The sequence below is a fragment of the Mustela nivalis genome (genome assembly GCF_964662115.1).
Source record: "Mustela nivalis genome assembly, chromosome: 6".
NCBI classification, from domain to species: Eukaryota; Metazoa; Chordata; class Mammalia; order Carnivora; family Mustelidae; genus Mustela; species Mustela nivalis.
Genome location: NC_139025.1, coordinates 109,107,885 through 109,124,168, shown reverse-complemented (window position 1 = coordinate 109,124,168; position 16,284 = coordinate 109,107,885). Strand labels below are relative to the sequence as shown.

General features: G+C 39.2%; 1 protein-coding gene across 1 annotated transcript; it reads left to right on the top strand.

The window, feature by feature from the left end:
• Positions 1 to 6,583: 6,583 nt before the first annotated feature.
• Positions 6,584 to 10,413, top strand: LOC309866651 (uncharacterized protein; the record flags this gene model as incomplete). Its single annotated transcript, XM_082734446.1, has 3 exons — positions 6,584 to 6,698; positions 9,016 to 9,646; positions 9,826 to 10,413. 3 exons carry the CDS (start codon positions 6,584 to 6,586, stop codon positions 9,833 to 9,835), a joined length of 756 nt encoding a protein of 251 aa, XP_082590572.1. The 3' UTR covers positions 9,836 to 10,413.
• Between the last annotated feature and the right edge of the window lie 5,871 nt (positions 10,414 to 16,284).

The following is a 16,284-nucleotide window of genomic DNA, read 5'->3' as shown; positions in this document are numbered from 1 at the left end:
TAAGGTACCTATTTTCATGTATGACAATATCTTCCAAATAAAAATACTGGTAAGAAGTAGTAGCCTTATTTTAATTATTAGCAAATTTTTTAATAGTAAGGTTTAATAGAACACATTATATTTTAATATCTGCTTCAATCTCAATCTGTCACAATGTGTTCTTTTGTTAAGGTATATGAAGAAAATCTGGCCTTACAAAAACATATAATGGAAAAGAGAAAGATCATTTTAATAGTCTTCTCAGAAATTTTTGAATTGTCTTCTTTAATATTACAACAAAACTTGATAAGTGATAGTTTCTTAAAATACTCATTCACTATTATATGCAGATCTTCCAAATACTGACATACTTCATTGTATGTCAGAAAAATCACATTTGTTAATATCACCACCAATCTCAATAGAAAAGTTGTGAAGTACTGGGAAGATGTTAAGCCCAGAATAGTGAATATAAATTTTCCAAAATTCTATTTTTGCTCAAAAATGCAAATTTTGGGGCGCCTGGGTGGCTCAGTGGGTTAAGCCGCTGCCTTCGGCTCAAGTCATGATCTCAGAGTCCTGGGATCAAGTCCCAAATCGGGCTCTCTGCTCAGCAGAGAGCCTGCTTCCCTCTCTCTCTCTGCCTGCCTCTCCATCTACTTGTGATTTCTCTCTGTCAAATAAATAAATAAAATCTTTAAAAAAAATGCAAATCTTATCAATGCCAACAAATAAGTTATTTGTTTGCCTTGAAGTAAAAGGCTCACTCCAGGGGTGCCTGGGTGGCTCAGTGGGTTAAGCTGCTGCCTTCAGCTCAGGTCATGATCTCAGGGTCCTGGGATCGAGTCCCGCATCGGGCTCTCTGCTCGGCAGGGAGCCTGCTTCCCTCTCTCTCTCTCTCTGCCTGCCTCTCCATCTACTTGTGATTTCTCTCTGTCAAATAAATAAATAAAATCTTAAAAAAAAAAAAATTAAAAAAAAAAGGCTCACTCCATTTTTTTCTTAACAAAATATCTGCCAAATACTTTAATCAGAGTAATAGTTTGTCTTGTTTTTTATCAAGTAAAAACGATGTTCTAGGAAAAAAACAACCAGTTCAGTTCACAATTCAGTTGCACAAGTGCTTTTTCTTGAGACAATCATCATACTCCTATATGCAGATGTGCTTCATAATGTACTTCCCATTTCATCTCATATAACATTAAGAAGACATGTATTAGTCTCAGCAACCTATGAATGGAAGGAAACTTCTTCAATCTAATAAAAGACTATGAAACATGTATTTGTAATATCATAACTAATGACAAAAAACTGAATTACTTCCTTTCCAAGACTGAAAACAAGGCAAGGATATTTGCTTTTTTTTTTTTTTTTTTTAATATTTTATTTATTTATTTGACAGAGAGAGATTACAAGTAGGCAGAGAGGCAGGCAGAGAGAGAGAGGAGGAAGCAGGCTCCCCGCCGAGCAGAGAGCCGGATGCGGGACTCGATCCCAGGACCCTGAGATCATGACCCGAGCCGAAGGCAGCGGCTTAACCCACTGAGCCACCCAGGTGCCCCAAGGATATTTGCTTTTATTGCTTCTTCTCAACATTTTCCTCAAGAATCTAGCCAGTGCAATAAGACAAAAAAAGGATATAAAAAGCACATAGATTGAAAAGAAAGAAAGAAAACTGTCTTTATTCATAGATGACATAATTATATATGTATTTATATACCATTTGTATATAAATATCAAAAATAACAAAAAAGCTGCTAGAATTAAAAATGGTTTAACAAATTCACAGGATATAATATCAATATAAAAATATATGCAACCAACAACTGGAAATTGAAATGTAAACAATAAAATTTTTAAAAAATAGAAAATACTGAGGAATAATTCCAACAAAATTTGTGCAATATTTGTATCCTGAAAACCACGATATACTCATGAGAGAAATTTAAAACATATAAATTGAGAGAAATGTAAAAAGATACAAATAAACATAAACCATGTTCATGAATCTAAAGATCTAATTTTGTTAAGGTGGCAATTTTCTCCAAACAAATCAAAATCCCAGTCTTTTTGTAGAAATTGATAAGCTAATTTTAAGATTTTATTTATTTATTTGACAGATAGAGATCACAAGTAGGCAGAGAGAGAGAGAGAGAAAGAGGAGGAGGCAGGCTTCCCACTAAGCAGAGAGCCCCATGTGGGGCTTGATCCCAAGACCCTGGGATCATGACCTGAGCTGAAGTCATAAGCTTCAACCTACTGAGCCACCCAGGCGCCCCGATAAGCTAATTTTACGTGGTAAAGCCAAGCATCTAGAATAAACAAACAACTTTTGAATTCTTTTCCTCTTGAGTTCTTTAAAATGAGTATGACTGTTTAAAACAAGGGCTTAAGACGAATTAGCTGTCAACAGAGATCCTACAGACATTAGAAGAATAATAACACAACACTACAAACAATATTATGACAACAAATTCAACACCATAGATGAAAAAAACAAATTTCTTGAAATTTACCATGTACCAAAATAGGCACAAGGAAAAGCAGAAAATCTAAATAGTCCTACATCCAATAAACAAATTGAACTGTCATAAAAAACCTTCCCCCAAAGAAAACTCCAGGGTCAGATAGTTTCACTGATAAAAACACTGAAATTACACAAATGATTTTCAGAAAACAGTGGAGGAAAGAACACTCTCCAACTTATTTTATAAGGCTAGCAGTTATTGGCTGAATTGTGTCCCACCTCCCTGAAAACTCATATGTTGAAGTCCCATCTCTTCATATTTCAGAATATAACCACATTTGGAAGTAAAATCTTTATTATGGTGAGTAAATTAAAACAATATGCTTAGAGTAGGGTCATAATCTAATTTGACTAGCATCCCTATAAGAGGAGGAAGAGACAACAGGGACATGTGGTTTTAAAGAGAAAGGCCATGTGAAGACACAGTGAGAAGACTGCCATCTATAAGCCAAGGAGAGGGGTCTTAGGAGAAACCAAACCTGTCAACAACTCGATCTTGAACTTCAAGCCTCCAGAACTATGAGAAAATAAATTCTGTTGTTTAAGCCCAGTCCATGGTATTTTGTCACAGCAGCCCTAGGAAACTAAAACACCAACATAAGCTGAATATCAAAACCTGACAAAGTTGATATTAAAAAAAAATTACAGACCAATATCCTTCATGGTGATAGAGACAAAATCCTTAACAGAACACTAGCAAATCAAATGGACCATATATAAAAAGATTAACACTTCAGGACTCAGTAGAATTTATCCCAGAAATGAAAGATTAGTTTAAGAATTTAAAACCAACCAATGTAATTCACTGTAACTATGTAATTCACTAAAAGAAAAAAACAGTATGCTAATTTCAATAGATAAAGAAAATGCATTTGACACAATCCAACATTCATCCCTGATAAAAAAAACTTTCAGCAAACCAGAAATATCAGGGAACTTCCTCAAATGAATAAAGGGATTTATAAAACTACAGCATAATTAGCAATAAAAGATGGTTTCCCCTACAATGGGAATAAAGCAAACATGCCATTATTATTACATGTATTTAACATTGTACTAAAAGTCCTGGTCACTGAGAGGAAAAAGAAAAGGAAATAAATGTCACTAAGATAAAAAAAGGAAGAACTAATATTGTCCATATATGCAAATTACTTGATTATTAATGTAAAAACCTAATGAATCTAGAAAACAATTACTAGAGCCCATAAGTAAACTTAGAAAGGTCTCAGAATACAGGATTCATATATAAGAACCTGTTTAAAGCAAGCATTAAACATATATCTCTATATACTAACAGCAAACTATTGTAAAATGCAATTCAAAACTCCACTCTGTTTACAGTAGGTAAATAAACAAAAATTTTTTAAAATTATGAATAAATATAACAAAAGATATTTATATTAGAAAGTACAAAAGACTGTTGAAAGAAATTAAAGAATACCTAAATAAATAGAGAAATATACCATGTTCATGGATCAGAAGATTCAATATTAACAGAACAATTCTTCTCAAACTGTGGTTTTATTAAAGGATAGATATATATAGATCAATGAAACTGAATACAACGTCTAGAAATAGAATAAATATACAGTCAGCTTGACAAGTGCCAATGTGATTCCATGGAGAAGGAGTCGTTTTTATAGTAAGTATTGTTGTAGTAATTGGACACTGTACATCCATATTAAGAAAACAAAAGGACTATTGATCCCAAAGTCACACCATATGCATAAATTAACTTGAACTGGATCATAGTCCTAAATGTAAAATCTAAAATTATAAAAGTTTTGGGGAAAAAATCAGAGAAAATATTCATGTCCTGAAGGTAGACAAAAGATATTTCAGAGAGGACACAAAAAGTATGGACCCAAGGGAAAAAATTCATGCTAAAGTGCCAGCAGTTTTAACCATCATTGCTTTTGCATCATATATTGAAACATCAATGCACTGAAAAAGACAAATAAATAAAATCCTAAATTATTATGAAAAGAATTTGATTCATGGACCCCCCCTGAAAATCCTCAGGCACCCCCCCAAGGATTCTCAGACCACACTTTGAGAAAAGCTATTTTGAAATAATTAAAAAGAATGGACTCTGGTGTATGCAACAATGGATGCGTCATACAGACATAATGTTGAACAAAAGAAGCCTGGCACAAAAGGCAGCATACTGTATAATTTACTTTATACAACTTTCAAGAACAGGCTAGAGTAGTCTATGGCATGAGAAGTCAGAATAATGGTTATCTCTGGGATGGGGGGAGGAGATTAACTAAGAAAGATCATAGTAGGAAGGGGAATCACCTATATCACAATTTAAGAGGTGGTTTGTGCATTTTACTGTATGAGTGTTGTACCTCAATAAAAATTTTGAGAATTTTATAAATAGTTCTTAATCTTTAATAGTTCTATATATTTTCCCCTTGAATTTATACTTCAATTCCACTTCCTTGCAAAATATTATTCTAATGAAACATATGTCTATATTTAAGTCTTTTATGAAACATACTCTATTACCTTTACACAAAAAAACTATATGCACATTCTCAAGCCAGTCAATTCTATGGAAGAAGCCATAGTGAAGCTGAGAATCTGAGAGTTCTAGTTTGAGGATGATGGACCATAAAATTTACTGGGCATTTCATACCTCAAGTGTTAAATACCTTTCATTGTATATATGACTTATTTTACTAGAAAGTTTCTTAAAGGCAAGGATACATCTTGGATCTTCCATAGCCGAGGACCTGACACATAGTAGGTAGCTCACTGATTCATTTTCTTATTCATTCAAGCAACACAAATTTCTTCATCATTTTATTTATGTTTAAGGCTTGCTAGTCTCTCTCTCTATAGTGCTGGGTAAATGCAGGGCTTAATAAATTCCCATTGATAATTGATTGATAATTATCAGCTACATTTCAGAAAAGTATAATTTTCTCCCAAATTCCAAGTACAGGCGCACTACCTGCCTTATTAACCCTGTTGTAAAAATGGGGACACCAAGACACTGAGATTAATTAACTGACTCGTTTAGGGTCATGCACTTCATCATGAGTCAAGTGAAGATTAAAACCCTTATGGGGTTTTCTGGACTGAGGTGCTAAGGGAATTCATTCAAATTGACTAGAGTTCATATTTCATTTAAATGCTCTCATTTCACTTCTGCTACATCCACCCTCTCTGGCTTGTATTTTAGGACCTGCAGTCTGAATTGGTTTACTTCTACTTCAGACTCTGTCAAGATAAATTAGACACTGAGTGCCCATGAAACCATGTGAAGTACAAGTGCTATTAGTTGAAAATACATAAGCAGTTTTATATTTCAATATAGTATAGGCATTCTTTGGAGAGCCTGTTTTCTACTAAAAATGAAAGTGGCAAACCTAGGTGAAATATGAAAATGCTAAAAAAATTAAAATTTGATTTTACTATATATCCTCAGGTGGGTATAGCCAAAGGCAGGCAGATTAATAGGAAATATTTTTATCTTCTGCCAAAGCATCTACAAACCATTCTGTTGAATAAGATCTGGCAGGTTCCTGACTGCGAGCAGAGATAGAGTAACAATTCAGATGATACATAAATTTATATCAGGTACAGGTTCCATTTTTTGCTATAATCATCCATCCATAGCCTAGCCCGCTCAGCTGACAAGACATGTTATTAATAAAATGTACTGTACCACAAGTGCATTGCCCTACATGGTGTTTATCTTGTTGGAAAGTGTAATTGTCTGAAACAATAGCCTCTGTGAAAAGATGTTATGAGCTGTGTAAAGATCAAAATAATTTCCACTAATAGTGGTAGTTGTTTTTGAAGAATTAAAAAATAGATTATGCTGCAGAGAGTTAACAACTCGGCTACTTTGCTTTGAAGGTTTCCTGAGATAGCCTTGAATTTCATGCCACACCTTGTGGAGAAACAAAGTTCCACCACCAGAATGTAAAATCATTGAAGGCAGAGAATTCTAGCTTATTTGCCAATGTCTCCTTAGCACATACTGCCATCCTTGAAAGAGTCAACATTTTAAAATTTGTTAAGAAAAAAAAAAAAAAGAATGAATATGAGTATAGGGAAGAAATGGAACAAGTTTCAGGTTCAAACCAAGCCAATATCAATGTTCCACCAGGTTGTGACTCAGAAAAACAGAGTGGGATCCAAACTCCAGGAGACTCTATCAGTGGAGAGGGAGAAGGTAAAAATGGAAGCAGTATAAAACCAAGTCACTGAGGATACCATGTATCCTCCCACATTGCTGAGGCAGAGAAGCCCTACGTATAGATGAAGATGAATGAAGCTTGTCCTTGGCCCGAGCCCCACTGAATAGGATCTGAACAAGTTCTTGCATCTTTCAATCTGGATCCTCCTGGCACAACAAAAGGAGCTTCATATCTCTAACTCTCACTAGTGGAATGCTGGGTGGATGCCTGCAGGTAACTGCATGTGGCTTAGGGACGACTGTGAGGGGCTAAGACAAGAGCAAGGTCTTAGGGAGGTAGAGAAATGGAGGGCCAGATCCTGAAATGGAGCTGGGTTACCTCTCCATTGAGAGAGAGAGGGAAAAAAAGGAATATGAAGTAAGATAGAAAAACTTAGAAGTGATGGAGGAGAGTAGACACAGAAACATTTTGAAGTAGAGGAAAGGAAAGTTGAAGCAACTCCTCAGACCTAAACCACAGTCACTTTTCCTTCTTTTTTTCCCATGGCAAAATTTGATGTTGTTAGGATGATAGCCTCCTACGTGCTCACAGAAAGTGATTTCTCTCTCTCCCCAGCAGGAGGGGTAAATTATGTAAATTATGTTTGACATCATCCTTTTTATAAGCAGTTAGTTTAGGTCCTGCCCAATGGGACTCAGTTCTGCCAGGGGCCTCTAGGAACTAGGGTTATCCTTTTTTTATTGTGAGAAAGTGACAGACAGAGAAAGACAGAAACAGGTGGGAGACAATGTTCCTCTTCTTTGGGCAATGCCCTTACTGCATCTGATGCCAAAAACACAGAAGCTAGGGTACAGCCTTGAAGGGAGATGGCCCGAGAGTAACATCTGAGGATGGCAGAGCAGAAAGAAGAAATCCCCTTTGGTCCTCAACAACAACATTGAGTTACTCAATTAATCAATATAGGAACGACTGTGCTTCAAACTTATTTTATGAGATAATAAATTCCTTCTCTTTCAAAAGGCACCACTAGTCAAGTTTTCTGTTGCTTGCATTTTTGTCCATAGCTTCATCTTTTCTTGTAAAGGTGAGAGTATGTACCCGAATGTGAAATGTGGGACTTGAAAGTTTGAAACAGATAGTTCAGTTTTCACCTACAGCCTCTCTCCATCTTCTTTCCCCTTTCCCACATCTACAGGACTCAGATGAAGGCCAGGAGACTAGATGCAGAAGGACCTCTCCTTTTTTCAATATTGAGTCTTTCCTACCTAGAGCTCACTGTGTTCAGCTCCTTCTTCACTAAGCACACGTCTGTCCCAGGAAGCTCCTCAGCCACTCCACAAAAGGGGCTTTTGAGGCCGTCCATTCCACAGACATATTCAGATATATCTGAACCCCAAGCCACATCTTAGACTCAAATGAGGAGCCCCAACCACAGCATCATTCTGTTCCTATAGCACGCAATGCTCTGTGGTCCTTGAACACAAGTGGAGGATGAAAACCGCCAAGACTTAGGAATGGGAGCTGGCACCGACAAGGGAGAAGGTCTGAGAATGCAGGAATTAGCATGGCTTTACTAGATTATAAGTCTTATGAAGACCACTTAGCACCTAACACAGAACTCTGCAGCTACGGAGTTGGTCTCAAAAGATGGGTATTAAATTTAATTGAAATGACCACTCTGTAGGCTGAAGGTCAGATGGCTTCCTGTTACAGAATCTTCTGTCCCAAGAAACGCCTTTCTACCACCACCAACACCTTCCCCCCAAAACGAAAACTTCCATGTTTTCACCTCTGATACCTAAGTTTATTTTTTATAATATAGTTTGAGACAGGCAGCAGTAAGAATAGTTTCAACTTACCAGGAGGAAACGAAGACACAAAGAGATGATGTGACTTGGCCACGGTCCCAGAGGGCATCCGTGGCAGAGCTAGGATGGTCTCTAAGTCCCTGGGGGCTCTCAAGCCATTGTTCTGACGTCCCTGTATGTAATTGTTTTGATAGCAATTTCCCTGGTTCTCTCTCACTAGCCTGCTAATCACGCACGTCAATCACATTCAGGACGGCCATGGGCCTAAGGGTCAGCCACGGTCTCAGGAGGACGGAATTCAAAAGGAAAAACAAGACACAGTAGTGCACTTTCTCCTCCAAGCAGTATGTCAGTTGTGGCCTCATAAGTCTGACAGTGTGTGCAGGAGAAAGGGTTGCTTTTTTTTTTTTTTTTTTTTTTTTCTTCCCGATGGAGAAAGGTTGTGTCGAGGGCTCTGGCCACAGCAGAAAACCCAGTGAGAAATCCACCAGTTTAAGATCCTCTTACTAGACCACACTCAAGAGTTCTCCACCCACTCTCTAAGGAACCAGGAGGGATGTCCTCTTTCTTCCTCCTCAGGGAGTCTCTGTAGCTTCCCTCCATCTGTTAGGCAAGCCTGGACGGCGGAGCAGGAGTGTAAACCTTGACACAGATGCTAATTACCCTTCCCCTACAGACCACTTGGTCTTCTTTCCTCATTTCACTTTCACTTTAGAGAGCAGCATCTGGGGCCCAGGAGACGCGGTCCAGGCCTGGACCTGGAGAAGGCCCCGAGGAGGGGCGCGCGTGCGGCCGACAGGGCGGGGGAGGACGGGGAGCGTGCGCGGGGTGGAGGCCGTTCGCGTGAGGCGCCGATCCTGGAATGTGCGTGTGCGCGGCCCTCGAGCACCGCCTGCGCGGCGCCGATTGGCCGGGGGCGCGCGGCGGGGGAAGCCCTTGGCTAATCTCCTGCCACTCAGGTCGGTCGACGTCGGCGCCGGGGCCGCAGCGCGACGCGCGGAAGGACAAATAGTCCCCACGGCGGGGCTGCGCGCCCCTCCACCGCTCGCCTCGCCCCGCCCGGGGCTGCCGGGGCCCGGAGGCCCCGGCGGTGGGGGAGGGGCTGCTCTGCGGCTGCTCGACCCCCCGCTCCTCTCTTGGCGGCCTGAGGAGTGGATTGCGCTCCTTTGGGAAAAGTAATTGGATTCCCGGCTCCCTCCAGCCGGGATCGGCGGAAATCGGAGGCTGAGCCTGCAGGTTGCGGGGGGGAGGGGTGGTTGGGGGAGAAGAGAGGTCGGGGAGCAGCGGCTTGGGAAGGAAACTTGGTGAAAGCACTACTCTGCCCTGACGTGTTGGCGTGCTTGTTTCAGTACAGGCCGCCGTAGAAAGCTGGGTGGTCAGGAAGGATCAACGGAGATTACCCTGGTACCCTAACCACCCGGCACGTGACTCTTGCCCCTCCAAGTTGTCGTCATTCTGAAATTCACCTGGTTGCTGATCTCCGGGAAGAGACGTAATTTGGAACGTTTGAGTCTTTCAGCCACCACCACCTCGTTTTTCTCTCAGAGCTCTCCTTGGAGCTAAGATGGAGAAAGAGCCCTGCCAACTCTGGGATCGGAGATAATTCTTGTAAACAGGGGTACCTCGGGAGAAAGTAACGTTCTCACCAGAATCATCCAGGGAAGCATCTGCTTTAGCAGTAGCGAACTTCCCTAAATTGTCTTTCCTTTGGGGGAGATGGAGCAGAAGTGAGAGCCTTAAGCAGAGTTTTTGGCCGAAATGATAGGAATGTGCTAGGAATTTAAGTGACCAACTCATCCCTCTTCTGATTTTTTTTTCTCCTTATTCACTGCACTTAACTCATTCATTCATCTTCAAACAAGCTTTTATTGGGGGCTTTCTATGTGCCATCCTCTGATGTACTTACCAGGATTACATCAGTAAATAAAACAAGTCCCTGCTCTCCTGGAATCTCATTATAGTTAAGACAATACATGTACAACAAATAGATGTACAGTACAATGTCATGTAGCGATGAATGCCACGAGGACAAAACAAACTAGAAGGACAAAGATACAGGTAAGAGTAGTGTGGTTTTTTTAATACCTTAGGTAAATTGATCTGGAAAGGCCTCTTTGATGAAGTCATGTTCAAATTGTAGTCTGAGTGAAATGAGAGAGAAAGCCAAGCAAATGTCTGGGGGAAGGAACTTTCCAGGCAGAGAAAAGAACAAGTACAAAGGCTCTCAGGCCAGAGTGTATTTAGGGAACTTGAATTAGTGGGAAGGAAGGAGGCCAACATGAATGCTATGCAAGGAGCAGGAAAACAGAGGTGGTCTTTCTGACTTCTTCCTCTGCTCCGATCTATCCCATCAGATTAATCATTCTAAATCTTCACTTTAGTACATCTCTTTGTGCTTCCAAGTTTCATGGCTATATTTTCTATTCCATTAAATTTAAGTTCTTTTGACTGATTGTCAAGCTCTTGCCCCAGTCTAGTTCCCTCTCAACCTTTGAACCATTTATCGGTCTACTCCTTTAGTTCTAGTTAGGTCTGTCTCTCAAGTATATTCATGTTCATTTACTTTTTTTTTTTTTTAAGATTTTATTTATTTATTTATTTATTTGACAGATAGAGATCACAAGTAGGCAGAGAGGCAGACAGAGAGAGAGGAGGAAGCAGGCTCCCCGATTAGCAGAGCCCGCTGTGGGGCTCGATCCCAGGACCCTGAGATCATGACCTGAGTGGAAGGCAGCAGCTTAACCCACTGAGCTACCCAGGTGCCCCAACTTTTCCTATGTGTATTGTTTATGGATCTACCCTCACACAAGTTAGTATTGATTCAGTAAGGATGTATGGTTGTAGATGACATAAAATCCAACTCAAATTGGCTTAAGTAGAAAAAGGAATTTGTTGGCTCACGTAACTGAATAGCTCAAGATAGTTTTGTTAGATGTCGCTTGGCTAAAGGGTTCAAATCATGTTGTCCAGATTTGGATTCTCCCTGACACACTAGCTCTTTCCTCTGCTGTTGGCTTCATTCTCCAGTTCCACAAATGAACAACCAGCAACTCTGTGGTCACATTATCCTCACTACTAGCAAAGGTCAAGAGCCTATTCCTAAACCAATCACTGTTGCCATAGAAAGAGATGCTGGGATTGGCCTGCACTGATTGATAAGCCCATCCCAAAAGTTGAGACTATCAGTAACATGTGAAGCACAAGAAGGTGATTTTAGGAAAATAGTGTTGTTATCAGAGGAAGGGTGGATATGTCTTGGATAATGAGAACAGCAGACGTACCACACACCCCTGTTCTTCTCTTGATTCTTTTCAAACATTCTTCCACTACATATGCCTTCAAAATGTTTATGCCTATTCAATGCAATAATATTATTTACCACCAAAAATATGCTCACTTCCTCTCCAAAGAGAGAGGATCCAAATTCTCGTAGTTCCTGAAGATAACTCCCAAGTCCAGAACAGCAGGGTAGTAAGTATGTTTCTCTATTATACAACAATATAGTTCCTCAAGGTCTAGTAACCTAAAGCTACAAGATAAAATTAACTACAAAAAAAATTAGTTACAAAATGCTTAATACATAATGACAGAAAAAGAAAAGAACAACTGTAACGAAAACTCATATTTGGAAAAATAAAGGCAAACACATAGTGGTCTTTAATTCATAGCATATATCATGCTGGACAGAAACACCAAGGGCTTCCTCCATTAGAGAGGAGAAAGTTCTTTGATCAACACATCTGGCTGCCATATGTTCAACTATTGGAGAATCTCTCATCCATTGTTCCTCCATGCCATATCTCTAATGGACCTAGGGACCATGCCTCTTCAACATTCTCTTTCCTGATATAGTGGTGACTGAAAAACAACAACAACAAAAAACGGTATTTCAGAGATAATTAGCTTTTACTACCAAATAGCTGTGATACTCTTCTGTTACGTAGAATTGTTGCTAGGAAGTAACTGCATAGGCAGGGAATACATTTTCCAGCTTCTCCTATTAATCTTGGTAAAGTCATACAACTAATTACCTCCTTTGGAATATGAGTGGAAGTGATGTGAATCACTTCTTGCCCATGTGGTTAAGAACTAGATATGTCTTCCGTGGTTTCTTTTTCTTCCTCTAGCTGCACTGAAAGGACTCTAAGATCCTAGAGAATAGTCATAAGAGAGCCATGACATAGAAGGAGTCTGGGTAGCTGAATGACCTTGTAGAAGGCCACTTGCTAATCAGGAATACCGATAATGGACTTTACAAAAGTGAAAAAATAAACATCGATGGTGTTACACCAAACAAACTTCTGCACTATGTGTTACAACACTTAGTGCTAAGCTTAATAACTAGCCTTTATTCTCCAGACTTAGGATTTCTCTCACCATACAATTTACTTTTTTTTTTTTTAATAGGCTCTATGCCCAGTGTGGGGTTTGAACTCATGACCCTGAGACCAAGAGTCACATGCTCTACAGACTGAGCCAGCTAGGTGCCACAATTTTCTTTCCTTCTTACTAAGCTTCCAGTCTATTTGCCCCTGGCCAATATCATGGGGAAGAAAACCTCCAAAGCTAGATGTTATCTTAAGCTGCAGTCTTTGCATCTAGATCCCAATATGGATATTTTAATCTTTCCATAATACACCGTGGTATATTCTTCACTTAGTGGCCTCCATTTGGGTTTCTGCCTGAGAATAATTTGAAACAATTGCTACAGAAAAAAAAAAAAGAAGAAGAAGAAGAAAGAAACAATAGCCACTAGTTCTGCAAGGGGGGACATGGGCATAGTGGAGCTGGAGGGAGTAGCATGGGATAATTATTACCTGTCTAAGCAGGTAGGAATTGCTTGACAGAGGCTTGCGTGTGTTCAGACTTCTCCCAAGTGCCAGTCTTTTCCATTTCTTGCCTTCATTGGCATTAAAATTCTCTTGGGGCATTTCCAACTCTAATGGCTCCAGATTGTTGGAATTTCTGTCATATCTGATTGCAGCCTTTAGCAACAATGGTCACTTATAATAAAGCAGTATTTTTCCCTTTTGGGCTTAGATAAATCAAGTTCAATCCTAAACTTGAGTCTTTCTTATAGGTTCTAACTGAAAGCCAACATGCCAACATGTAATGGTTGGTGTGCTCTGGTATCTGACCTTTTAGTAACATTTTCTACATTTCATACTTGATAGACACATGTTTTGAATTCTCATGTACAACAGGTGCCACTTTAATGTACTATTTGCTATTGAATTCCCAGCCCAATATAGATGAGGCCTCGTCTGAATAAACTGATTCAACATTCTAAGATCTTTCACTTACTAATCCCTACTTCTGGTACCAATTTGTGAATTGTTAGAGCTATTTTAGTTGCAGGTGACAAAAAACACAAACTGACTTATACAAAAAAGAATATATTGGCTATCAGCTCACATAGCTAAGGAACTAGTGATATATTTAGCTTAAGGCATAGCTTGATCCAAGGGCTTAAGCAATGTCATTAGAATTCTATTTCATTTCATCTCTTGGCTCTGTCTTCTGTGTTGGCTTCATTCTCAGGCTCCATATGGTGGCTCCTGGCAGCTCCAGTTCACATAATCCTTACTGTTAGCAATCTCAGTGGAAGAGTACATGCCTTTTTCCCAGAAGTGCCAGCAATAATCTCCTTATATCTTATTGGTTTTGATAAGGACATGTGACCAGAAGAATGATTACTCCTATTGTTGAGTGGAGTCCAGTCTTCCTAAAAGACATTGACTGAGAGTAATAGAGGAAAACAGGGTATGGTTATCAAAAGAGTGAGTGCTGAGTGGCAAAAAACCAAATGTCTCTCATTAGATACCAATGCGTAGTGATTCCTAATTGCTTCACATGTGTTGGTTTTATCTCCTTCACTGGACTGTAAGTCTCTCTGGAGCAGGATCATGTATTATATGTCTTAACAGTGCCAGCCCAGCAGGCAGTCTTAGATACTGGCTGATTGATAGTCTCTTCCTGTAACACTAAAGATGGCACACCAACGAGGGTAAAAGAGCTTAATAAAAGGATGATTTACAGAGATGTGGGAAGGGTTAAGGGAACCGACTAGCAATGGTAAAGCACTTAACTGGTAACAAGGAGAAGACTGAAACCTGGAGGAGCAGCGGAAAGGAACTTTGGAGAGCTACAGTTTAGAAGGCGATGTCTGACAAACGTTCTGACTATAAATAGAGAAATGCAGCCACTGCCAAAAGTGGCCCAGGAGGGGACTGGGGAATAAATACTTGTCCTCTTCTCCCCCAATTTCCAGACTTCTGTTGGTACCTCCCATTGGCCAAATTCAACCAGAAGCTATAGGGCTTAGATGATAGATAAAGTCTGTGGAGGTCAGTCTTCAGTATAGAGCAAGGTAAATGGGATGAAAAATGGATCTGGAGGAGCAAATGGAAAATTACCAGGACATCCTTGCTATATTCCTTAGAGCAACCTTCAATAAAAACTACTCCTGTTTTATAAGTGTTAACCATATAGCCTGATTTCCCAAGAAAATCTAATTTTATCTTTTCCAATACATTTGTTAAATATATAACTAATGTGGCTTAATTTTTATAGCATTTTAAGACTTTAACATTCATGAATTCATAAAGCATGAAAAATCTTTTGTTAGCCTATGTAGTTAAAAAGCTATCATCATTGTATTGATAGGAACTCTTCAAGAATATTGTACCTGATAATCCATCAGAAAGCCCTGGCACAGAACTTGTCAAATAGTGACAAATTTGATAAATGTTTGATGATTTGAAGAATGATTAAGTGAATAAATTAAAGCATTTAGAGCCAGACTCTAAGTGGGAAACTAGATAGGTTTTCCTTGTTAAAGGTTGGTGCTAGCTATATAACATCTACCAATCCTGTTGCTTATTTAAAGTCTGACATTGGCTTCTTAACTGTTGATCAAGGTCTTATCTCATAGAAAATGGAGCTGCAATAAATTTTCTTTGTCAACCTTTAGAAGTAAAAGGTTTTATAATTAACTGTCATGCTAATAAACTCACTATAAAGTCCATTTCTGTTAAGGGACTTTTTTTTTTTTTTTTATAATCTAAAACTGGGTTTCCGGGGCGCCTGGGTGGCTCAGTGGGTTAAGGCCTCTGTCTTTGGCTCAGAACATGATCCCAGGGTCCTGGGATCGAGCCCCACATCGGGCTCTCTGCTCAGCAGGGAGCCTGCTTCCCTTCCTCTCTCTCTGCCTGCCTCTCTGCCTACTTGTGATCTCTCCCTGTCAAATAAATAAATAAAAATCTTTAAAAAAAAAAAAACATTTTAAAACTGGGTTTCCTCATGGAATTGTCATTTAAATGTAAAATATATATATATATATATATATATATATATATATATATATATATTTGCTTCAGTATATAAACTGGCATTATAAAATATCAGTCCAAACTGTTTCTCTAACAAATTTTAGTTAAGGCAAAAATCCATGCTTCTATTCTTTGGCAATCTTGGGTATATAGGCCTTGAACAGTTTATAAAATGTTTTCATGTGAATCACCATTTATTCATACAACAAATAGTATTGAGTACCTTACCTACTGTGTGCCACACATAATCTCTGCCGTCGTAGAACTTACAGCGTAGAGCATTGTTTCTCAAACCTTAATGAGAGTATAGATCACCTGAGGACATTGTGAAAATGCAGGTTCTAAGTCTGAGATGGGACCCAAGATCACATTGCTAATTAGCTTCTGGGTGACGCCACTGCTTCTAGTGTAAGGACAACACTTTGAGTAGCAGGAGCCCAATAGGTTCCTTAATTCCCACAACAACTTCATAAGAAATTATC